Raw genomic sequence first — 26,309 nt, forward strand, 5'->3', positions numbered from 1 at the left:
TTACCACTCATGAAAACGTACACGGCGAGATTAGCTTTGACAAGGTCACAGAGCTAGGAAGTGATAAAGCAAGGATTCTGCTTACATAGTCCATCAGCCAAGATTTTTTAAAAGGCCTGATAGTAAATATTTTAGGCTCTCAGTCCGTATAACCTGCATTGCAACTATTTAATTGTGCCTTTATAGCTCAGAGCAGACATAGACAACACATCAGCTAATGGGCATGTCTGTGTTCCAGTAAAACTTTACTAATGAAAATAGCCCACAGGCCATAGTTTGCAGGTCCCTGTTTTAAATGTATTCTTAATGTTTATTTTTTGAAAGAGACAGACAGAATGTGAGCAGGGGAGGGGCAGAGAGAGAGAGAAAAAACCACAAAATCCAAAGCAGGCTCCAGGCTCTGAGATGTCAGCACAGAGCCTGACACGGGGCTCAAATTCAAGGAATACGAGATCATGAACTGAGCCAAAGTCGCACAACCGAACCACCCAGGCAACTCCCCCCCTCCACAAATTTAAATTCCAGTTAGTTAACACAGTGTAATATTGGTTTCAGGTGTACAATAGAGTGACTCAACACTTCTAAACAACACCCTGTGCTCATCACAGCAAGTGCACTCCTTAATCCCCATCACCTATTTTAACCATCCCTCTACCCACCTTCCCTCTGATAAGCATCAGTTTGTTCTCTATAGGTAAGAGTCTCTTTCTTGGTTTGTCTCTCTCTCTCTTATCTTTTTTATTCCCTTTGCTCATTTGTTTTGTTTCTTAAATTCCACATATGAATGGAAATCATATGGTATTCGTCTTTCTCTGACTGACTTACTTCACTCAGCATAGTATTCTCTGGCTCCATCCATGTCATTGCGAAGGGCAAGATTTCATTCTTTTTTTTTGTGCTTGAGTAATTTTTCATTATTTATATATATACACCACCTCTTCTTTATCCACTCATCAGTCAATAGACACTGGGGCTGTTTCCACAATTTGGCTATGGTTGATGAAACTACTATAAACATTGCAGTGCATGTATCCCTTCAAATTAGTATTTTTGTATTCTTTGGGTAAATACCTAGTAGTGCAATTGCTGGATCATAGGATAGTACTATTTTTAACTTTTGAGGAACCTCCATACCGTTTTCCAAAGCAGTTGGCACAGTTTGCATTCCCACCAACGGTGCAAGGGAGTTCCCCTTTTTCCACTTCCTCACCCACATTTGTGGTTGAGCAATTTTCACAGAGCTAGAACAAACAACCCTAAAATTTGTATGGAACCACAAGCACCCTGGATGGCCAAAGCAATCTTGAAAAAGCCAAGCAAAGCTAGAGGCATCACAATTGCAGACTTCAACTTACATTGTGAAGCTGTGACAATCAAAACAGTATGGTCCCAGCACAAAAAATGGACACATATATTAGTGTAACAGAATAGAAAACTCGAATGAGCTGGTGAGAGAGAAATGATATGGTTAATTAATCTTTGGCAAAACAGAAATGACTATCCAATGGGAAAAAGACAGTCTCTTCAATAAATGGTGCTGGGAAAACTGGACAGCAACATGCAAAAGAATAAAACTGGACCACTTTCTTACATCATACAGAAAAAATAAATTCAAAATGGATTAAAGGCCTAAATTTGAAACTTGAAACCATAAAAGTCCTAGAGGGGAACACAGGCAGTAACCTCTTTGACACTGGCCATAGCACTTTCTTTCTAGATATATCTCCTGATGTAAGGGAAACACAAACAAAAATAAACTATTGGGATGACATCAAAAGAAAAAGCTTCTGCACAGTGAAGGAAACAATCAAAACTAAAAGGCAACCGGCAGAATGGGAGAAGATATTTGCAAATGACATATGTGGTAAAGGTTTAGTATCCAAAATATATAAAGAACTTGTAAAACACAACACCCAAAAAATTAATAATCCAATTAAAAATGGGCAGCCTGGGTGGCTCAGTCGGTTGAACGTCTGACTTCAGCTCAGGTCATGATCTCATGCTTTGTGAGTTCGAGCTCTGCGTCGGGCTCTGTGCTGACAGCTGGGAGCCTGGAGCCTGCTTCAGATTCTGTCTCCCTCTCTCTCTGCCCCTCCCCCTCTCACACTCTGTCTCTCTCTGCCTCTCAAAAATAAAGAAATGTAATAAAGAAAATTTTTTTAAAGGGCAGAAGACATGAATAGACATTTTTCCAAAGGAGACATACCAATGGCCAACGGACACATGAAAAGATTGTCAACATCACTCATCATCAGGGAGATGAAAATCAGAACAACAAGGAGATATTACCTCACACCTATCAGAATGGCTAAAATCAATGTTTTTTTAATTATACACTTTCCTCCCATTCTGATCAGCTCTTCCCTCTCTCACCTAGAACAGCATCTTAATCATACACAAGTGCACTTCCAGGCCTCTTGAGGTAGAAGACTTGTCCAATGAAGCATGTCCAGCAGAAGCAAAATTAGTACTCATCTCTCCTGAGGTGCCTGGCTGGCTCGGTCGGTTGAGTGTCTGACTCCTGATTTCAGCTCAGGTCATGATCCCAGGGTTGTGGGATGGAGCCCTGCATCTATCTCTGCTCCGAGCCTGGAGCCTGCTTAAGATTCTCTCTCTCTTGGGGCGCCTGGGTGCCTCAGTCGGTTGAGGATCCGACCCTTGATTTTGGCTCAGGTCACGATCTCACAGTTGGTGAGTTTGAGCCCTGCATCAGGCTCCCTGCCTGTTTGGGATTCTCTCTCTCCATCTCTCTCTGCCTTTCCATACCCCCTCCCCCCAAGTGATCTCTTGTGCACTCTGGCTTTCTCTCTCTCAAAAATAAAGTAATTAATTAGAAAAAAAAAGATTCCCTCTCTCCCTCTCTCTGCCCCTCTCCCCACTCAAGCATGCACTCTCCCTCTAAAATTTCAGGAAAAAAAAAAACAGAACTCACTTCTCTTAAAGCTGATCTTAAAGTGGTATGAGAGATATTCATGTGGCTGCACTTGCTGGTGGCTGTGTGGGTGGTGGGAAGGGGAACTGGGTGCCAGTGCCAGGATCCCCAGGAACCTCATTGGGAAAAAAGAGAGGGGGGTGCACTGACTCCCTTTCAGCATCATTCCTTCTCCATCTTTGTACCTGCCAAAGCCCCTCAACCCCATTACCCACTCCCTCCCCACTCCTAAGTACCCGGCACACTCCATCACACAAGAACTTCATGATCTTGGGCGTAAAAAGTTAATGCCACCTTGGAGGATCTCTCCATGAGCAGGCACATTCCTCGTGGATGGGAGTATTTGACAGCTCCATTTGAAGGGCTCTGGAGGAGATGTTGGAGGCCACAGACACAGTGACCGGAAACTGAGACCATAACCAAAGTGGAAGGTGAAAGAGGGCAGCGGCTTGTTCAGAGCGCTTGCCCCACGTCAGGCGGACCCAGGCCTTTGTCCAGTGAGAGACTCTAGCTAGGACCTTAACCTCTCTGGCATCAGTTTCCTCATTTGCAAAACAACTATAATAATAATAATAAAACAACTACTTCTCAGTGCTATTCATTCAACAAATAACTTACAGATTTTAAAAAATTCTTAACACATTTTTTAATGTTTATTTCTTTTTTTGAGAGAGACAGAGCGACAGAGAGCAAGAAGGGGAGGGGTAGTGAAAGATGGAGACACAGAATCAGAAGCAGGCTCCACGCTCCAAGCTGTCAGCACAGAGCTGGACATAGGGGTCAAACTCATGAACCAGGAGATCATGACCTGAGCCGAAGTCGGGTGTGTAACGGAAGGAGCCACCCAGGCGCCCATTAACTTACAGGTTTAACAGCTGAACTATATAAAGGCCCTGCCCCACCCTCATCATCCCACCTCATCCCAATAATGTCTATTCCAGAAAGACAATCAGTAAGTAAGGACATAAACAAGATATTGATGAGGGCCAGAAGGCAAGCTGAGGGCCAAGCACAAGCTAGCACAACCCCCTCCTACCCCCAGCTGGGATACGTGTGATATTTCTCAGGCACTCCTGGCTGCCCAAGAACAAAGGAAAGGAAAGAAAACAAATGGTTATCTGAGAAAGACCCCACAGTCTGAGGACATGAGTCTCCATCAGTTTACAAATATCTTAGTAAATTACAAGAAAAAGGCAATGCTATCAATAGCCTAATCTCCAGAAACCTATAGACTTAATTTCCGGTAGCCCTAATATCACCTTTCTCCATAGTGATGGGGGAACAGAGGCAAGAAGGAAATGGCGGGTAAAATTAAATTTCCTTATACCTGCAGCCCATTGACAAATACTTGCGGCAAATACGGAGTAGAACATTTCTCCAGGAACCCCCTGCTGTCCTGAGGTTAACGCCTTACTAGAGGAAAAACAACCTTAGCTTGACAACAGCAAGGCCCCAGGTACCTTAGGAGTCCTCTTTAGCATGTCAAAGTCCTTCTGGAAGCTTCAGGTTTGCCTTTATCTCCCCCAACTCCGTACTATATAACCAGTCACTCCTCACAACCCCAGTGCAGCTCTTTCTGCCCACGGGTCCTGTCCCCGTGCTTTAACAAAATCATCTTTTTGCACCAAACGCATCTTCAAGAATTCTTTCTTGTCCATCCACTCTGAACCCCCACCATTCCAAAACTTCATCAATATCCCAAGAGTAATTATACCAGAAGACAAGAAATACAAAGTGTGGTGAGTTGCCTTCTTCAGTCTGGTAAGACTTCTCTGAGGAAGCAGACTTTGACCACCCTGGAGAGAAATGAGAAACATGTGGGGTAAGAGCCAATGTAAAACTTGAACCCGGTCAAGACCACCAGGCCATGGTTCCCAGCAGGCTTCCACACCACCATCATCTAAGGAGCTTATAAAAACCCCTATCCCCAGGCCCACCCTCCTGACCAATTACATCTAAATCTCTGGTATTGGTGTATTTTTTAATTCCAGGCAATTCAAATATGTAGCCAAGATGGACATCCAGTAATGTGATGCAGCTGGCAGACGACAGGTGCATCCGTACATAAAAGTGTCCTTGAAGAAATCACATCCTAAGAGTGATGGGTTGGAAAACTGGAAATTGTATCACCCGAACGTTCATGGTCATGGGCTTCCTGAAGGAGTAACAAGGTCAGAGCCCCAGAATAACATGGTCCAGGATGACCTACGAGTCGTGCTGGTGGGTGGTGGCAGTGAATGTTCCTGGGGACCCAGCATGTGCATAAAGCTGGAGTGGTGAGTTCGGGGAGTGTAATGAGGAGTGCTTATGGGTATGAGGAACAAAGGCAGAAGAAAATGGTAGATGAAATTAAATTTCCTTATACCCAGCAGCCCATTGACAAATACTTGAGGCAGGTAGAATATGACATTCCTCCAGGGACTCCCTACTGTCTTAATGTTAATGTTCTGCTAGAGAAAGAGAACCTTAGCTAGGCCTCCAGGATCTGTGAGTCTTCTTAACATATGAAAATCCTTTTGGAAACTTCCCATTGCCTTTACCTCCCCCAACTCCCAAGTATATAATCAGTCTTTCCTCACAATCCTAGGGCAGCTCTTTGTGCCCACGGGTCCGGTCTCCAGTGCTCTAATAAGACCTTTTTGCACTGAGGACACCTCAAGAATTCTTTCTGGGCTTTCAGCTCCAAACCCCGACGCTTTCCACATCACTTACTGCTTCAAATGCCTATGAAGCCGGCACAGAGTCAGATGCAGAGGTCACGGACATGCAACACCAGCCTCAAACATGATTTGTTTGCAAGGTGTGTCTTAGAAATTTACTTAGTTGCTGGTAGATAATAAAAACATGAAGGAACCGATTCCTCATTAAATTGTGGACTTCCAACTTCTTCTGAAAAATCAGAGAAACTGGACACACCAGCCTGCACTCCCACGGGGCAACAGTCCATTGAAACTGATCTGTCATTGACCCTTTAGGTGGGGTCTGGGCTCAGCAGTCTCCACACCGCCTCTAGGCTGAGCATCTCCTCTCTTTTGTTACAGCCTGGTCTCTGTGGGGTTTCTACCCAAGTTTAGTCTGGACACCTGGTTTTAAATCATGGCTATTCTGGTTAGTACAGGATCATTTTCAAACAGAAGGTAAAATCATAGCACTCATACACATAGAAAATGAGCACACGTGAGAGATTTTATTTTTTATATTAAATTTTTTTATTTTATATTTATTTTTGAGAGACAGAGTGTGAGCAGGAGACGGGCAGAGAGAGGGAGACACAGAATCCAAAGCAGATGCCAGGCTCTGAGCTGTCAGCACAGAGCCCAATGTGGGCTCAAACTCACTAACCATGAGATCATGGCCTGAGCTGAAGTCAACACCCAACCCACTGAGCCACCCAGGCGCCCTGAGATTTTTGTATAACTTGAACTCTACTGAGGGAAACAGATGCTACAACTAGTGCAAACAAAAATCTGAAGAACAAACACATTTGTAGATGGGGAATATTGAGGTATGGGTACAAATTGGGGGCAAAGCTGCCTCTTACCAGGGAGGTGGGGAGACGGGGGAGAGAAGTCAATTTAAACTCCACAGGACAAGCATTCACATGTCCATAGGCAGTGACGATTTTCCATTGTCATGAGTTATCTACTTCAGAGGCAATGAAAGGCACAGAGCCCCCCCAGAGAATCACACACAGATATCAGATATCAGATACGGAAGGGGATGCTCTAGGCAAGAAATAGTTTTCCACTGAAGCCAAAATTTTTTCCTCTAAATGGTCAATGGCATTTCTGACTTTAGGAATGCCTTCTTGTCTCCAGGCTCAGGGCCACACCCCCGGGCAGGACTGCAGAGCTGATCAAAGCACCACCTGCTTCTCACCTCACCTGTCTAAAACCTTAGCGCCTGGAGGACTGACAATGCCCTGGGGAGCGAGGCTGGCCTGGTCAGGCAGGCCCCATTGGCGAAGGTGCCTTGGGAGTTCCGGCCAGGCCTACCTGACCTCCTCTCCCAGCCTGAGTCTGAGGGCCCAGAGCTGGAGGGCCCTGTACAAAATCACATGGCTCTGATTCCCAAAGATTTTTATCTCCTTAGAGCCTTTGCTTCGAGCTGTGATCTCCATGCTGACACACACTGAAGTCACCTGAGGAGCTTTAAACAAACTACCTGAGAGCCCAGGCCCAGGCTGTGCCCCAGGGTGGGCCCTAGACATCAGCATTTTTATTTATTTATTTTTAAATTTTTTAATGCTTTATTTATTTCTGAGAGAGAGAAAGAGAGAGACAGCATGAGCAGGGGAGGGTCAGAGAGAGAGGGAGACACAGAATCTGAAACAGGCTCCAGGCTCTGAGCTGGCTGTCAGCACAGAGCCCGACACGGGGCTCGAACCCATGAACTGCGAGATCATGACTCGAGCGTAAGTCAGACGCTTAACCAACTGAGCCACTCAGGCGCCCCTAGACATCAGCATTTAAAAAAAATTTTTTTTAAAGTTTATTTATTTTGAGAGACAGAGAGAGAGCATGAGCAGGGGCAGAGGAAGAGGGAGACACAGAATATGAAGCAGGCTCCAGGCTCTGAGCTGTGAGCTGTCAGCACAGAGCCCGACATGGGATTCGAACCCACAGACTGGGGGATCATGACCTGAGCCGAAGTCGGACGCTTAACCGACTAAGCCACCCAGGTGCCCCTACATCAGCATTTTTAAAAGTCTCCCAGGGATTCCAAGGTGAAGCCAACAGTGAGGACCACTGGTCTAAAGGTGTTTTTATCTAATGGTAAAGTGCATGCAAAACACATGGTATCTCCGTAAAATGCAGATAATGATTCCCCAGGTCTGGGGTGGAGCCCAGGAATTTGCATTTCTAATGAGTTACCCTTGGAGACAGTGCTGCTGGCCTGAGGACAACAATGAGAATAAGCAGGGTCCAGACTGAGAGACTTCTCCACCACTGAGTGGCAGAGATAGGTACAGATAATCACTATTTCCTCCCTGGGAAGGCATCGGTGGCCTTCCCCCTCCTCCTCAGTTTACTGAAACAGAGCTGGAAGGACAAAGCCTTGCGCTTCCAGGCCCTCATCTCTGCACCACATCCCCCCACTGCATGCTGAGGTGGGATGAGTTTCATGATGTGTGAGGGCTGGTCCAGATGCAGCATCCAGGTCCGTGGAGTTGGGTGAGTCCAACAGAAGCCTGTTCTTTGAAGACCTTTGCTCCACCCTCCCTCCCACTTTGCTCCACCCTTTCCTACCCTTCCTCCCCTCTGGCTTCTTTCCCTGCTCCCCTGCTGGTCTCCAAAGTAGCCCTCAAAGATTATTTGAATTGAACAGACCCTGGCTGCAATCTATCAGTAGTTTTCCAACCAAGGAAAATCCCCCTGACTTCATAGGAGGACCAGGCAATGCCGAAAAGAACCTTAATTCTCTGATAACTCCCAACGGGGGGGTGGGGGTTGAAGGTGGGAGTATGAGAATCTCACCCCTTCTTAGGACCTGGGACCTGGACTCTGGGACCGGCGCTAGCAATGCACTGGCACGAGACTTCCGCTAGGCAGCACCGTCGTCACAACCTCTTCAAGGGTCCTTTGGAGTTTCCAAAGCATTTCATGAGTTGTCTGTCTCCATCATTCATTCGGCGAGCATTTACTGGGCAGAGCAATGCCAGAGTCAGGGGCTCAGGGATGCAAAGCGGAATCGGCCTGCACTCTAAGTACTCACCCCTGTCGCGCCAGGCACCTCGCACACTGTGGTCTGCACAGCTGGGCAGAAACCGTGGGGGACGGTGTCCGGCCGCCACCTGTATTACATTCATCCGGCCGGCAGGGGGCGGCCGTTACCCAATCGGAGCTCCAGTTGGCAGACACACTGGCCCAGGGTGGACAGATCTGATTTTTCACGAAAAGCTGGAAATACAGAATTTTATGTGAGTTCTTCAAATCGTCACGTATGAGCAGCTAGTTCAGATCGTTATAAAAGACCTCGTGGGCTAAAAATAAGTCTGCAAGACAGATGTACCCCCAAAGCACCGCAGTGGGCAAACTGAAGTTTGACCCCAGAGTGTGGGAAACTGACTTCATTAAAAAATGTCACAGCTTTAGAGCATTATTCCAACGCCCGCATTTTATGTGCGGGGAGACTGTATTCAGAGAAAAGAGGGGACCTGTCCAGGTTTGTTAGGGCAGAGCCAAGGGCAGGACTCAGGAGTCCTGACATCTGGTGCAGTCTTTCTTGGGGCAGGAAGAACACACACCAGAACCCTGGGGTCCCCAGCGAAGTGCAGTCCTACAGCTTAGAGGGCGTGCTGGGGAGAGCTGGTCCTGGCCAGGGGAGCCCTGACGGGGCTGGGGAGGTCGCCAGAGCCCAAGGGCAGGAGGGGGAGCAGGAGTTTATTTTTAGCTGCCTAGAATGTGCCTGTAAGCCTTATTTAGACATCAGGCGACAGAGTGAGCTGTAGGCAGCAGGGGCGGGGGAGGAGATAGCCCCCTCCCCCTCCTCGGGCTCTTTTTACAACTGCTCTCCCCTGCCTGCCCCCTTATCATCCTTTCTGGGGGCTCTGGGGCTGCTCTAAATAGCAGCTCTTGCAGGCGTGGGCGCTCTCCCGCTCTGGCTGGCTGGCTGGCTGGCTGGCTTTCTCCTCCACCTCCATCCTTTATCCCCTAGTCCCCATAGTCCCATAGAGAAATAAAGCTCTAGAGACCTAGAAAGTTTTCTCTTCACCCTCCTGGGGTCACAGATCTCTTTGAGAAGCTGGAGTAATTCATCATAGTAGTTTAGAGCTCAGGTAGGGAAGACTGATTGACATCTGCCTGGTCCAGCATATGACACCACGCAAGTCTTCACACTCCCCCAAACTGAGTTTTTACTTCACAGTGGATGGTTCCTCATGATTCAGTGATAAAGGATGTAAAGACTTTAGCATATCATAAGTCATCAATAAATAATGGTGATGGTGACTAAAGCTATAGACCAAAATGGAACTACTCACACACAACATTCAAGAGGTTCATGTAAACTCTGAAGCGCATGAATCCCAATCCAACCAATTAATCCATTCATCATTTCGTGTGGTATTTAACTGACAGAGAAAGCAGTGCACATATTTAACGTATGTGATTCCATGAGTTTGGACATAGGCATAGACCCCTGAAACTATCACCACAGTCAAGGTCAGTAAACATAGCCATCATTTGAAAAAGTTTCCTGGTGCTTCTTTATTTTTTTGGTTTTTGTTTTGCTTTATGTTTGTGGCAAGAACACTTAACCTAAGATCCACCCTGTTAACAATTGAGTTGTTAACTATAAGCACTATGTTGTACACAGAGCTCTTGAACCATCTTTCTCTTCTCTGCTTCTAGGAGTTTGTTTGAGAAACCTCATGTAAGTAGTCATTCAGTATTTGTCCTTCTGTGACTGATTTATTTCACTTATATTATTCCTTCAGGTTTATCCGTGTGTCACAAGTGGCAACATTTCCTTCTTTTTTTTTTTTTTAAGATTTTTTAAATGTTTTGTTATTTATTTTGAGACAGAGAGAGAGAGGGAGTGCGCACACACAGATGGGGGAGGGGCACAGAGAGAGAGGGAGACAGAATCCCAAGCAAGCTCGTAGCTGCCAGCACAGAGCCTGACTTGGGACTCAATCGCACAAATTATGAGACCATGATGTGAGCCGAAATCAAGAGTCAGATGCTTAACAGACTGAGGCACCCAGCTGCCCCTAAATTTCTTTCTTTTTAGTGGCTAATATTCCACTGTATGTACACACCACGTTTCCTTTATCTATTCATCTGTCAGTGGACATTTGGGTTGTTTCCATATCTTAGCTACGGTGAATAATGTGCAATAAACATGGGTGTGCAGATATCTCTTCAAGATCCTGATTTCAGGGGTACCTGTGTGGCTCAGTCAGTTAAGGACCCGACTTCGGCTCATGTCATGATCTTGAGGTCTGTGAGTTGGAGCCCTGCATTGCACTGGGCTCTGTGCTGACAGCTTCAGATTCTGTCTCCCTCTCCCTCTGCCCCTCCCTCTCTTTCTTTCTCTCTCAAAAATGAATAAACATTTCTAAAAAATTTAAAGATCTTGATTTCAGTTCAGTTGTGGATATATGTCCAGAAGTGGAATTACTGGATGAATTTACCAGATTTTTACTTTGTAAAGGAAACTCCACACTGTCTTCCACAGTGTCAACACCATTTTACATTCCCACCAACCGTGTACTGGAATGAATGTCTTGAATCCCAATCTTGACCCATTTGAGGAATAACTTCTGTCTCTGAAAAGGGATCAAAACCAAGATCTCTTCCCGGTGGCCATGACAATGGATCTGAGGAACCATTCCTTCAGGACCCCTACTCCAGCAGATCCTTGCATGCTTTCTGCAACCTGCCCTACCAACATACCTCCTGCAATGGGGCACTCACTCCCTGTCAAACCAACCCCCTGAACCTTGGATGGGCTGGAAGCTCTTTCCTCCCAAAGGGGTGGACTCTACATTCCAGGGTGCCTCTACCCGCTGCTTCTGGTTTTCCCAGACAGCTAGGAGCACTGATCATCTCCGAGGGCTCTAGCTGCAAAAGTGCCTTGGGGATGGAAGAGGGGGAGTGGGGTGAGCTAGAGGTTCGACCTCCTCCCAGCCTTGCCCAATGTCCAAACCCTGCCTGCACTCCGGCTCTTCCAGCAATCCAGGTTCCCGAGGCCGCCTCCCTGTGCAGCTGCTTCTTTAAGAAGTGCCAAGGGGCTGGTTCTTGCTACTGTCCTTGGATCCTGTCCAGGGCCCTGATTTAAAAGGTATTGCAATGTTTTTTTTTTTTAAAAAAAAACAAACATGTGTTGTAACCCAAGGCCCTGGTAACCACAACACTGCTGGCTGCTAGCTGCCACCTCCCAGGCTAAGAGGGGAGGAAACAGCTCTCGCCTCCCCGAGGCACCCCATACCCAGCAGCGCCCGCCCGCCGTAGTTACCATATTATATTGGGCTGGGAGCTCTGTGAGGGCAGGGCCTGAGCTGGACACGGGCGCTGCAGTCCTTCTGGACCCCAGTGCCTTGTGGACCCTCACCAGTTCCCTTATGAACCATTCCAGTAGCTACTTGACGGCTGCAGGCCAGTGCTCCCTGTCCACCTCCACCCGAGCCCCAGAGTGACCGTTTATAACACCAGTCTGATGGTGCCTCTCCCGCTGCCCACAGGACAAAGTAAAAGCATCTTGGCTGCACCTTCAAGGCCTCTCCTACCTATCGGCATCTCCCTCACTCCCTGCATTTGCCAGTCTTCCAGCCATACTGTAGGCACTGAGCCGCCCTGAAAACCCACATAGCACCAGGCCTGAAAGGTCTTACCCGCTCCCTTTCTTCCTTTCGTTTCTTTCTTTCTTCCTTTCACTTCTTTCTTTCTTTCTTTCTTTCTTTCTTTCTTTCTTTCTTTCTTTCTTTCTTTCTTTCTTTCTTTCTCTCTCTCTCTCTTTCTCTCTTTCAGCTTACTTATTTATTTTGAGGGGGAGAGAGGGGCAGAGAGAGAGGGAAGGAGGAAGGGAGAATCCCAAGCAGAGTCTTCGCTGTAAGCACAGAGCCCTACATGGGGCTCAAACTCATGAACCCATGTGATTGTGACCTGAGCCAAAACCAAGAGTCTGAAGCCTAATTCACTGAGCCACCCAGGCACTCCCTTTTTCTAAAATTTTTATTTTATACATGTATAAACTGCAAAATTGTCACCACAGTAAAGTTAGTTATGTCCATCACTTTCTTTACAAGAAGAACCCCTACTTAATCTGCATAGCCTGCTCAAACATCACAGCATTGGTGAAGCCTGCTGAGTCCTGCTCTCTCCCAGACCGAATTGGTTACCCCTACTTCATGGTATTTTTCCATACCCCTTGTTACGTTACTTGTCTACTTGATACAGAGGCAATGTAACCTTGAGATACTTTATTTAGCTTGCATGATGGTTTGGGGGGGGGGTTATATTAAAAAACAAAATAAGACAAAAACAGATTTCTAGTTTCTCTCTCTCTCTCTTTTTTTTTTTAGTTTATTTAGAGAGAGAGAGAGAGAGAGAGAGAGAGTGCTCGGGAGAGGGGCAGACAGACAGGGAGAGAGAATCCCAAGCAGGCTCCGTGCTGTCAGCTCAGAGCCTAACGCAGGGCTCAAACCACCACAAAATCATGACCTGAGCCAAAATCAAGAGTCAGGTGCTTGGGACACCTGGGTGGCTCAGTCAATTAAGCCTCTGCCTTTGGCTCAGGTCATAATCTCACGGTTTGTGGGTTTGAGCCCCACATCAGTCTCTCTGCTGTTTGTGCAGAACCTGCTTTGGATCCTCTCTCTCTCTCTGCCCTTCCCCACTTGCTGTCTCTCTCTCAAAAATAAACATTAAAAAAAAAAAAAGAGGGGCGCCTGGGTGGCTTAGTCGGTTAAGATTAGGTCATGATCTCGCAGTTCGTGGGTTCGAGCCCCGCGTCGGGCTCTGTGCTGACTGCCAGCTCAGAGCCTGGAGCCTATTTTCAGAGTCTGTGTCTCCCTCTCTCTCTGACCCTCCCCTGCTCATGCTGTCTCTCTCTCTCTCCCTCCTAGAAATAAATAAAAATATATTAAAAAAAAAAAAAAAGGAAGGAAGAGTCAGATGCCTAACTGACTGAGCCATCTGGGTGCTTTAGTTCCCACTGAACACTTGGAAGTCTGGCCAGCCTGCACCTGCACCCTTGTCTCCTCCTGACGCCCATTCACTGCAGCACACCCACTTGTGCTCCTTGTAGGTGGCTGTGTGGTTCCCAGTCAGGAACCACCCCCCCCACCCCACCCCCCGGCTAATGTACACTGGCCCTGCAGGCATTTCAGTTTTAAGCCATGGACCTAGATCATTCCTCTCAGATATTCTGGGTCGCTCCCAGTTACCAACAGTTGACTTCCTTGTTCCCATAAACTATTTGGGTATCCCAGAAATTCCAATATGTTGGCAACGTGGAAATGAATGAATAGAATCAGGTGCATACAGAATACAAATGTCACAAATTCCTCTGTTCAGTCATGTGTTCCAATTTTTGACTTGGAAAGCACAGTCCTCACCATCCTCTGACTCTCATTCCAGTTACTTCCCTGCAGGTAAGACGCTATCATTGGAATGGAGCAAGGAGGATGCCATCAGGGCCTGGAGGAGCAGGAGGGCGGGGATGGGGCAGTTATCTGCCAGGAAAGGGAGGCTTAAATTGTGATTACATAGCAGTTGACGTAGGTGGACCAGTGTTCATTTTTCAAATTAAAAAATCAGGCGCCTGGGTGGCTCAGTCTTTAAGCGTCTGACTTCTGCTCGGGTCATGATCTCACGGTTGGTGAGTTTCAGTCCCACATTCGGTGAGCATGAGCACTGCTTCGGGTGAGCTCGAGCCCCGCTTCAGGTAAAAACACGAGCCCCGGATGGGTCCTGCCTCTCTCTCTCTCCCTCTCTCTCTCTTTCAACCCCCTATGGGATTCTTTCTCTCTCTGCCCATCGCTCACTTGCACCCCCTCCCCAAATAAATAAAAAGAATGAAGTGGGCTGCTGAAAACAAACATACACAGTGAACAAGGGTGTACGGTTAATACGTCTGAAGCTGCAAAGAATTGAGAACACGCAGAACGTACAAACTGTCCTCTGATAAGGGAGATGAGGAGGGCACATAGGAGGGGCAGGTCAATTACTGACTCAGGTGCAGCCAGACAAGGGACTATTCATCTCTGATCCAGAAAGACCCCAGCTAGTGTTGGAGTCCTGCTCATTCAGTTACATTTAAATCAACAAACGCTCATCAGGGGACCCTCTCTAGAGGACTCACTCCTCGTTCCTAGATGTGAGATGGCTCAGGGCCTGGCTCGGACCCCACAGCACAGTCCCCTGTGTTTCACGTGGAGAGTGCAGTGCAGGTAGGGGTGACCTTGCCACCAGCCCAACCAAGGATGTCTCAAACATGGAAAGTGGGGCTCGCGCATTGACTCACCGAGCCCTGGACCTCACTTTCTACCTCATCTCTATAGTCATTTTTAAAAATCCCTGTCAGACATCAAGAGGACAGAAAGGGTGAAGCAAGTCAAACTTAAGCACACATCCAAATTGCCTGGAGGGCTTGTAAAACACAAATGCCTGAGCCCCGCACCCAGCATTTCTGATTCAGCTGGTCTGGGGTGGGGTCCAAGAATTTCTAACAATTTCCCAAAAGATTCAGATGCTGCTGATCCCTGAGAACCACTCATATAAAGAAGTGTCCACCCCTGTTCATTGTTAGTGTTTCCAGAACCTAGAGTCCACTTAAAGAAGCGATGTCCAATTTCCCTTAGAGAAAATCAAGGTGTGACGCTGTGCCTTTCCTACTCTGCATTACTGTCTTAAGATCCCTGAAGACTTCCATCTGAACTTTATTGAACAGAGAAAACCCTAACCAGTGATTATTGACATGCATCAACTCTTGGTAAAGAAAATGGTAAAGTGAATCTTGCCTGCCATCTCTCCCAAGGGTATCCTGGGAAAATACGCAAAGGTGGCTTTTCACTAATTAGCATTACTCAGGCTCCATTCTCAATTGGTGCAACACAATTCAGCATAATTTTTTTGATGTTTATTTATTTTTCAGAGAGAGAAAGAGAGCATGAGCGAGGGAGAAGCAGAGAGAGAGGGAGACAGAGTATCCGAAGCAGGCTCTGCCCTCTTAGTGGGGCTCAAATTCAGGAACCAAGAGATCATGACCTGAGCCAAAGTCAGATGCTTAACCAGCTGAGCCACCCAGGCGCCCCTAGAAATATCTTTTTTTTTTTTTTAAGTTTGTTTATTTTTGAGAGAGAGAGAAAGAGAGCAAGCACAGGCAGGGGAGGGGCAGAGAAAAGGAGAGACAGATCCCAAGCAGGCTCTGAACCTTTAACGCGGAGGCTGACATGGGGCTCCAACCCACGAACCGAACCGTGAGATCGTGCCTTTAGCTGAAATTAATAAGAGTTGATGCTTAAGCAACCCCCCTCCCCCGAAATTCAATGCAATTACTGTAGCAACTTGATTCCTTGACAAGATGACCCACCACAACCATTGGAGCAACAAAGTTTCAAACTTTAGTGTGAAAATTCTTCAGGTTGAGTCCTTCAGTTCCTGACAGAGGGAGGACTTCAGATGATTCTCAAGCAAATGGGCCTGCCCATTCCTTGAGAAACACTCCAGTTGAACCTGAAGGACTTGGGGTACCTGGTTGGCTCAGTCAGTAGAACATGCTACTTCTCAGGGTCAAGAGTTTGATCCCCACCTTAGGGTAGAGCTTACTTAACAACAACTAAAAGCCTAAGGATTCAACAATGTTAGGTTTCCTCCTGTTTTGTTTTGTTTTGTTTTGTTTTTCTCTCTTATATGTAATTTCAAGAGGAAGCTATCAAAGCCAAGATTTCCATCAACGGTCTGGCAAGCCCGGGGTACTTTTCTCAGCAGACCCACACTTCTACCTCCAGACCTGAAGCTGGGGTACATACAATGCCTCCAAGAGGAAAATATTCTAACTAAGTGCAATATAACAAACCTTATGAATTGGTTAGAAATTGCATTCTGTTGCTAGTGACAGAATTTCAATGGCAGTGGCTTAAACAAAGCTGCTGTTTATTCTATTCTATTCTAAACAAAGGTGCTTAAAGACGTTTATTCTATTCTGTGAAAAAATTAGGAAGTAGTTGACCAAGGCTGGTATGGAGGCGTAATAATTCATCAGAGATCCAGGATCCTTCTATCTTTTTGCTCAGGGTAATAAACTGGCTGCTGGAAGTCAGCCATCATATCTGTATTCCAGGCAGGAAAAGGGGGAATCCCTCCTCCCAGTTGAATTATTCCCCTATTAGAAGTTTTCCTGGAAGCCCCAACCTGTAGTTTCCCTTTACATATCACCAGTCACCCCTAGATGCAAGGGAAGCTGGGTAGGTAGCCTGTTAGCCCACACGCTGCTGACCCAGAGAATATGATGATTCTGTAATTAAAGAAGAGGGAAGAATGGAAGTTGAGTAAGGTGACTGGAAGTCTCTGCCACAATCTACTAAGTACCAGATGGGTAAGGAGGGAGGAGATGGAGCTGTGTAACCCGTAGTGCATTAGCACACAAACCAGTAGAACTCAGGGGAAAACTGTACGTGTGCTGAGAGAGCTGTGGAACAGGTACCACAAGGTTTTCAGGAGGAGAGGGCGCTTGAGCTGCCTCTTGATGTTCAGGTGGAACTGTAATCCACAGAGATGGATGGTGCAGAAAGTCACGCCGGGCAGACGACACGTTTGGGGAACAATAGAGCTCAATCAGAAGAACCTGAACAGATAAAGCTTTCGGTGCTTAAAGACGTTTAGCAGCCACTGGGTTCAAAGGTTCCCAATGTGAGGGGCACCCGGGTGGCTCAATTTGTTGAGCCTCCTAGTCTTGATATTGGCTCAGGTCATGATCTCACGGTTCATGGGTTCCAGCACCACATAGGGCTCTGACCCTCCCTCAAAAACGAATAAACTTGACCCGAGATGCACACATAGCCTTACTGCAGGGGCTTCAGGGGTCCCTGAATTGCCTGAAAATTTTTTAATGTTTATTTATTTATTTTGAGAGAGCAAGAGAGCATGTGAGCAGGGGAAGGGCAGAGAGAGGGAAGGAGAGAAAGAGAGAATCTTAAGTAGGCTCCACACTAGGTGTGGAGCTTTCATGGGGCTTGATCCCCTGACCCTGGGACCATGACCTGAGCTAAAGTCAAGAGTCAGTTGTTTAACCCACTGAGCCACCCAGGTGCCCCTGAATTGCCTGAAGTTCTATGCAAAACTTTTTATATATGGCTATATTGTCCTTCTCTCATGAAAGATGTTCAGGATAATCCCTATATTCATCTTTCCAATATTTCCCAAAAGAGCCCACCTTGTCTCCAACTTCTGTCTTCCCTCACATGACCGAGCCACCAACTGTAATTCCTCATTTCTCAACTCCCCCACCTCCACACTCTACCCTGACTGCACTCATGCCCTTCCTCCCTCTTGTAATTGCTCCTCTCTGCCTCTCCTCTTCCTCTAGACGGCAAGATAGGTAATGATCTCCCCATCTCTGGAAGGACAAAAGCATAGACTGCACAAACACCCACAAGAGAAATTATAAGAGAGATTTGTCTTAGTTGCAAGCAGCAGAAGCCGGCCTGAGACTCTAGGATTCCTTTCAGAATGAAGGTCCTTTGGCTGTGCTACTCCTCCAGGAAGTCCTCTTCCCTCTCCTCATCCACCACGGTCTCTATCTTCTTTAATGCTAATACTATCCCCATGGAGGACACAACTTGATGTTCTTGCTTTATCACCTGTTTTGTATTATTCCTCCTCTTTTTCTACATATAGGTCTAATGTAAGAAAAAAAAAGCAGATTATAACTAATTCAAGGACAAGAACTGAGTCTTCTTCTCTTTATGTTCACTACGCCTTGTTCAAAGAGTGACTAATCATCCCAGTGGGCTCAGGACTGAGGGGACATGGGACTTTCAGCGCTAAAGGTATAGAAATCCTGAGCAAACCAGGATGAATGAGCCAGCCTACTTGCCCAAGAATTGGGCACATGGTATCTAACTACAGTAGACGTTTCTGCTGTTGGCCAGAATTTCTGGTTCTCCTCTCCTTTTAGGTACATGTTGTACTTTCCCACCCCCTTGAAGTCAGACATGACTATGGGACTTGCTTTGGCCAACAAAACATGAGTGGACTTCAGGGTGTCACATCTGAGCAGAAGCATTTAAAACCTACATACCAGTCTCTGTATATGCTCTCCTCTTGCCCTGGCAAAACTTGAAGGCATAGTGTTGAAATGACTGCATCGTAGGAAGGTATAGAATATCTGTGTGCTGCAGAGCCCCCTGCCTCACCGTGCTGGATGTGGAGTGTGACAAAACTTAGCTTCTCCCATGGTAAGCTTCACCCATGGTAAGCTTCACCATGCAACTTTCTATGTTTCATTACCACAGTAGAACCTAACCTAACCTGACTGGTACATCAACCACTGAAAATGTCATTAGCTACTTATTCAAACTCAGGTTACAAAACAAAACAAACCAAAATCTCTCATGCACCTGCCTGAGCAGAGAGAGAGAGAGAGAGAGAGAGAATCCCAAGCAGGCTGGATGCTGTCAGTTCAGAGCCAGATATGGGGCTCGGTCTCACCAACCACAAGATCATGACCCAAGCCGAAGTGGCACGCTTAACTGACTGAGCCACAAGCACCCCGATAATTTCTATTTCTAACAAAGCTGTGTGGTAGTACAGACACTGCTGATTTGGGGACTGCACTTTGTGAACCACTGTCTTATATTATTCTTCCTTCCACGAGCCTAATATCATCTGGGTCTTTAGTTTCCTTTCTTAGAACCTGCTATAATTGGTCTTATAGTTTGTGGAGAGGGAGTATGTGATCTCATATTCTTTCCTCACTCACAACCGTGAGTCCCTTTTATGTGGGCATACCTCCCCAAGGGTCTCTGGGCCTTGTATAACTTGCTAATGCACACTGATTTTCAAAGTTAGGTGTGCTTTCTCTGCACTGCCACTCCCTGAAACCTCAGCTGGTCACAAAGTGAGGTAAATAAAAGTTCTTTTCCCCAGGCGATGATATGTGATGTCCCTTATTCCCACCGCATCTGTCTGTCTGCTTCACCAGGTTGTTGTGATGGGTAACCTCTATCTAGGATGGACAGAGGATTACAGATGCTTGTGAATGGGGAAGCCCTATTGATCCAGACTCGAAGTGGCATTACAATTGAACTAAATATCATTATGTATTTGTAGGGAAGTGGCTCAAAACTCAGGTTCAGGAGTTAGAACAGAAATTCATTTGGGCTCTGGTACTTAGTAGTTATGCGATCTTTGGCGATTCACGTCTCTGATCCTCATCTTCCTAACCCGTAAAGTGGAAGGAATAATACCTTTGTGGCAAGGAGATGGGAAAAAATAAAGTAATATGTACAAAGCAGTCAGGACGATCACCGCTCTCAATAAATGGTAGCTGTTGTGTTCACGAAGTAATTGTTTTAATTCTTTTCCCTGGCAAGGGCCGGGAAAAACATCCATTGTTCACAGGGATCTTCTCTGCCCTGGCCCAAAGTTATCATTTACGGGGAGTCTGGCCACTTGCCTCAGGCGGTGGCCCGGCGAACCCCGCGGGCTTGGCCGAGGCCCTGCTCTTCGGGTATTTACGGCGCGCGGCCGCCCCAGCTCCAACTTAAGTCTGCGCTTCCAGGTTCAGTTTCAGGGTCTCGCCGGCAGCCCCGGCCGGCGGGCGCGCGGCGGGCAGCGGGGCCCGGGCGGCTGGGTCCTCGGGGGGGCCCGGAGCAGGCAGGCGGCGTCCCGGAGTCCCCGGAGGAGGATGGGCTGCGGACACAGCCGGCCGAGCTGCTGCAAAGCCCCCAAAAAGGTAAAGGGCTCCGGCGGCGAAGTTTGCCTTCAGAGGGGAGGAGGGTGCGGAACGGCTCCGCGGCAGGGACTCTCGGCGCCGCCGGCCCCCTCGGGTCCTCCCGGGGTGCCCGGCGGAGGACGGCCGGAGGCCGGCGCGCAGGGAGGCGGGGAGAGCTCGGCTGGGCGACGCGCCCACCCCCGGCCCTGGGCTGAGCCGCGCGGGGCAGCCGAGTTTAGCGACACGGCCCCTGGGCCCGGGAAGCGCAGCCGATTCCGGCTGCCCGAGTAGGGAAACGTCTAGTGCTAGGGCAGGTGCCCTGTTCCTTCGGTCTGGGCACAGCTTCGCTGTGTGGCCACGGACTAGTGACTTGACCTCTCTGGGCCTTCCGCTTTTCCCACCGTTCTGAGGCAGATTCTCTCTAAGGCCGCTACTCGCAGAATGGTCCACGGATTTACAGCAGCGGCACCACCCGGGACCTGTTTGAAATGCAGAATCTCAGGCTCGGCCCCGGACCTGCTAAAATAGAACCTGACTTTTAAGGAGATAAGCAGGTGATTACAACAGGCTTTAAAGTTTCGGAAGCGCCGGGCTCGAGCCTCCTCGGGCCGCAGAGCCGGTGCATGTGGGCTGTCCCGGGCGTAGCTGGGAGGGGCCAAAGAGGGAGGAGGTCTGCAGCCGCTGCTGCCCTTCCTGCCCCTCCCCCGAGGGGCCTCGGAGCTGGGTTAGGACCCAGGGGACTCTACTCGGGTTTCTGACAGTGGGACCAGCTGCCCCTTGGGGTCTGACCAGCCCAGAAGGTCAGGGCCTGGAGTCAAAGGACTGTCCCAGGGGACCACCCCAGGCGCAGAGAGGGAAGGGAGGACCCTCAAGTTCTAACCCCTCTTCCCACTACTACTGCCTGCCTGCCTGCCAGGTGGGGATAGGTGGTCCCATAAACTTGATGAGCCTCTGGGGACCCTGAGAGGCTTCAAGCTGCCCTAAAATGTAGTTATTTTTCATAAAACTTGAATCTCTCCCTCCCTCTCTCTCTCTCATTCTCTCTCTCTGCTCCTGCTTTGCTGAGGCCAGGACAAGCTTTCCCTGCCTTGTGCCTAGCTCTCCTTCAGGAAGATGAGTTTTCCTCCCAAGTGCAATGGCTCTTCCACTTTCCTTGCTTCTCCTTTCTTCCTAGTTCAAAAAACCCCACCAAGCTCTGACCCAGAAACCCTCAGGTTTCCAGTTACTCCCACAGGGAAACTGAGGCTTGCCTGCAGCAGTGGAAGCAGAGGGCTGGCTGGGAGGGATGGTGGCACATAGAGCTGAGCCTGGCTGAGACTGGAAGGAGCTGGAGAGTTCTGGCTCTGCCATGAACATGCTGTGTATCCCCGAGCAAGCCCTCACCGCTCTCGGGGCCTCAGTCTCTCCCTCTGAGTGGAGAGGCAGGGAGACAAGCAGGATGGCTTCTAAGGGTCTGAGAGTCCGTGTTCTCTGACCCTGTGTCAACAGCTCAGTCTTGGCAAAGTGGGCCAAGTGTGACTTCCATCTAAGCAGGGATAGAAAGAGACTAGAGGAGGAGCCCTGCTCTAGGCAAGACCCTTCCAGAGGGAGCATGGGCTCCCTTGCCTCCTGGCCCTCCTGAGAGCCTTCCCAGCTGTCCCTGTCTATCCTTGGTACAGCCTGAATGGACCCTCCTGCCTCAAGCTTTGAAGGGCAAGTTAAGTCCACACAGACTCTCCAAGTGGGAAAGGGCCCTGGGTACCACCTGGGCTGATATACCCAATATACAGATGGGAGGTTAAGGCCTGGAGAAGGGAAGAATCTTGACTGAGATCACAGAGTAACTTAGAGTGGAACCCAGGTATCCAGCCGCCTAGTCCAGTGCTCTTTGCCTGCACTCCAACTCTGTGTTTCTAGTGGCTTCTTGTTGATTCCAAAGCCCTTTGGCATTAAAGCCTTCACTCTGTTGCCTCAGGGCAGTCCGGCCTTTCTTCCCTGTCCCGGCAATGCCAGGCCCCTGCCCCTGTGCGGCGGGATTTACACGCCAGGTCTGTTTAAAGTTCATGCCCATTTCCATCCCTCCAGGCTGTGCTCCTGCCCAATTTCTCATTCCAGGATGCTCCCAAGGCCGTCCTCACAGGCTATCAGCCCCCCTGGGGAGGAGATAGGGCTCTAAGGATGGGATGTACAAAAATGAGCTCAGACTGCAGAAGGGTCAGGTCGGCAACAATGACTCACCCTCAGTGGCAGTTGCCGGAGTACTCTCACATCCTGCGGGCCTCACAAACGCCCTGAAAGCTAGGCTGAGCTGCAGAATCTTCGTCACTCCACAGGTGAGGACACCAATGTTCAGGGAGGCGTGATGAGTCCACAGTCATAGAACCCGTTGGTGGTGAAGCTGTGCAACTGAGCTTGGTTTTCCGCGCCCGGTCTGGTGCTCGTCGCCTTGTACAGAGCAGGTGCTATGTAAATATTAGAGTGAGCAAACGAGGGCCGAGCAAGAGCCAGGCTAACCCAGGCTGCCACAGCAGTGCCTCATTCAGCCTCAAGAGATACAGCAAGACTTCTTGGGTTGGGGCAAAGTGGGTGTGGGGATGCCTTGATTGAGTGTTGAAGGTTTGGTAGGAGATGCACTCGAGGCGGAGAGAAGAGCCTGAAGGAAGGCTGAACCAGAGAGAGCACAGTATGATGGGGCTCATTGTGGAGGGTGGAGGTGACAGGCAGTGAAGGATGAGCCCGGAGCTTTCAGCGGGGACTCCCCTGGCTAGGGACAGGGGTTTGGCCACTAGGACCTCTCAGTCCTTCCAAGTTCAAGGAGGAGAGGGTTTGCTGAGTTCTGTGGTCTCCTGTGTCTGGTGGCCTTAGCTGAGAGACCCAGCCTGAGGCTAAGCCACTGCCCTATTGGGACGAGTTGACATCCTGATGAATGACGGGTGCCGTGGAGCCATCTGCACTGTGCGGCCCTTCCTAAACCCATCTTGATGGAGACCATTGGTGATGTGATCATGTCCCCAGGAGGACGTGGGTGGAGGATGGACAGAGAGGGGAGGGACCAAGGAAAGAGATTTTCCAGGGACTTGCCTATAGAAGTGACATGGGGGTACAGAGGGGCCTTCCATCCGCAGTAGCTTACCAGGAGTGGGGAGGGGCATCTCGTGCCTCATGGTCGTCACCCTGTGTGTGCGCCTAGTATGATGTCAGAACTCCCCAGTCCCCAGGGCTGCGGCTCTGGCCATGCACCACAGCCGTGAGTGGAATGTCGGAGAACCCACTTGGCCCTGCTCCCACAGCTGGCCTCAGGCAATGGATCTTCGATGGGTGTCTTTCAGGAGCCCTTCATGAGCACTTCTAGGTAGGAGGCCAGGGGGGCGGGGGGCGGGAGTGCAGAAGTGAGTGACATGGAAGAGCCCGGTATAGGCTTAAATAATCCTGAAACAAAACCTTGGACACTATAGGTGTGGGCTTTGGAACTGGGTTCATGCATTGCTTTCTTCACTCAGCACAGCAGACTGGGGCTGGTGCTGCTTCAGTACCGGCTCTATCGCAGGCCCATTTAAGTGACTGTGGAAAGGACTGGGCTTCTCCATGCCTCAGTTTCTTCATCTGCAAGATAGACATGGGATTAGCTCCTGGGTCATAGGGTTGTTCTAAAGATTAGATAAGAATGCACACAGGAGAGTGTTGTGTGTTTGATAAGAGACCATGTCGATAACGTCAGAAGGACATCACTGCCCAGATTGGACCCAAAGAAAGCAAACAGGGATGTGAGAGACGGGGCATTAACGTCCTTGGAAGGCTTGGGGCAATGAAGCCCAGAGCCTGGCCGTTACCTCCAACCCTCTGAAGTGTTGCCAAGGGGCACAGGGAGCAGCCTTGTTCTCTGTTGTTCCAGAAGGCAGAATTGTGGCCAGTGAGGGGAAGCTAAAGGACGCCAGATTCTACTTCTTGTGAGGAAGAAAGGTAGCGAGTTCTCCATTGCTGGAGGAGTTCAAGCAGAGGTCAGGTGACATCTGGGCAAGAAGAGAAGGGGGGATTAGGACTAGCAAATATTTAGGATTCTGCTTAAGAAGTCTAATTCTGATTATTATAATGTTTGAGGCAAAATTTCAGAACTTGGAAAAATATAAAGAAGTTTAAAAATCACTTTTAATCCTACCATTAAGACATAGGCTCTGTGTGTATTTCAGTGTCATTCTATTTTTCCTACTATATATAATATACAAGAGGATGGCTATTTTTACACAATTGGGAATATATATATATGTTTGCAGTGAGTGTGCATGTGGGTACAAGCAGGGGAGGGGCAGAGGGAGTGGGAGAGATGATCTTAAGCAGCATCCACACTCAGTGGGGATCCCATGAGCCTGGGATCAAGAGCAGAGCCGAGATCAAGAGTTGGACGCTCAACCGACTAAGCCACCCAAGTGCCCCAGGAATATATTTTAAAGTGTCTACATTCTAGGGGCACCTGGGTGGCTCAGTTGGTGAAGCATCTGACTTCAGCTCTGGTCATGATCTTGCAGTCTCTGAGTTCAAGCCCTGCGTTGGGCTCTGTGCTGACAGCTCAGAGCCTGGAGCCTGCTTCCGGTTCTGTGTCGCCCTCTCTCACTGCCCCATCCCAGCTCACACTCTGTCTCTCAAAAATGAATAAATATTTTTAAAATTTAAAGAAAATAAAGTGGTTATATTCTAGTTAATATTTTGCTGGGTGCATTCTTGTTAAAGAGACCATGGAAACATGATCTTTAATGGCCACCTAGTATTCTATGGATGTTCCATGGCTTATTTAACCAGCTTGGACACTTGGTTGTTTATATTCCCTGGTGCTACCCTCATTTTTCATGAGCATCTTGTGTTTTCATCCTAAAGAAGGAGAGGGTGGCTTTGAGCTCCCAGGAGAGGAGGGGTTTGGAGGTGGCCTACTGAGAGAGGTGGCATCTTAACTGAGCTTTGAAGGTTGGTGGGAGGGGCAGACAGTCATTTTGAGGTGAGTGGGAAATAGGAAAGTCTGGGCCCGGACACCTGGTCAGTAGGAACAGGGAAAAACCAGCTTGGTTTGCTGAGGTGAGACAGTCGGGCGTGGGAGAGGAAGCTGACTTTCCTGGGCACTGAGCCCTCGGCCCCAAGCATCGTGGAGACATTGGCGTGTATGTCACCTCTGAACTAATGATTTTTGCCCAACCCATAAAATCATCCCAGCTAAAGCCCATACAGGCTTCCATACTTGTGCATTCTGAAAATCTTGTGCGATTGAAAGCCAGATTTCTGTTTTATAAAGGGACATCTGTACCCTGTGACCTAAGACGATTAGAAAAATTTCTAATAATCCTTGCCTTAGAGATGCAATCTTTGGCAACACATTTTCTGCACATGTACATGTTTTTAATTCTGTTCTTTTCCTTTGTAGCTGAATTCCCGGGTGGCTGGCATAGGGAATCCCTCAAGGGCCCCCAGCCACCTAAAGACTTGCATCTTTGCCTAAATTGGGCGCTGGGTTTGGGGCTCATGCTTCATGTCTTTTTACTGTTGTAAAGAGAACAGGAAAGATAAAACTTCAAATGCATTGCCCAGAAGCAGGCTGCTATGTCGGTCAAGCTGGTGACTCTTTTGCGGGGGGGGGGGGGGGGGGGGGGGGGGGGGGGGGGGGGGGATCACCTGACCTCTCAGTGTTCGTAGATCAGCTAGTAAACAAATGTCTGAAATCTCACTTGGAAAAAGGTTTCTAAAGGGTCTCGGTGTAACATGTTCAAAGAAGAAACTGGGAATAAGTAGAGACACTCTCCATTAAAAGGAAGGACCTGATGATTGGCCCAAGTTCCGGCTCTGACCTCTTGGGCGCACATGGGTTTACATCTTTGTCTTCTCGGTGTCCTCCACCCTCAGCACTGTGAGCCATGCAGGATGACCAGGGAAGGAGAGCAGGACTGGCAGGGCGGGGGGAGCCCCTGAATGCTCACCGTGGGCAGAGAGAAGGAACAAGAGAGCATCCATCCGTCTTTAGCATGTGTAAATCTCA

The 26,309-nt window shown here is 48.4% G+C and overlaps 1 protein-coding gene across 1 annotated transcript in view; it reads left to right on the forward strand.

Moving 5' to 3' along the window:
• The first annotated feature begins 5,122 nt into the window (after positions 1-5,122).
• CCDC69 (coiled-coil domain containing 69) overlaps positions 5,123-26,309 on the forward strand; it is a 47,543-nt gene continuing 26,356 nt past the window's right edge. The window contains exons 1-2 of the mRNA XM_039239454.1: positions 5,123-5,208; positions 20,137-20,335. Of these exons, the coding sequence (XP_039095385.1) occupies positions 5,123-5,208; positions 20,137-20,335 (285 nt within the window). The remainder of the gene's footprint in view (positions 5,209-20,136; positions 20,336-26,309) is intronic.

Source organism: Hyaena hyaena, unplaced genomic scaffold, assembly GCF_003009895.1.
Source record: "Hyaena hyaena isolate Hyena2069 unplaced genomic scaffold, ASM300989v1 scaffold_157, whole genome shotgun sequence".
Lineage (NCBI taxonomy): Eukaryota > Metazoa > Chordata > Mammalia > Carnivora > Hyaenidae > Hyaena > Hyaena hyaena.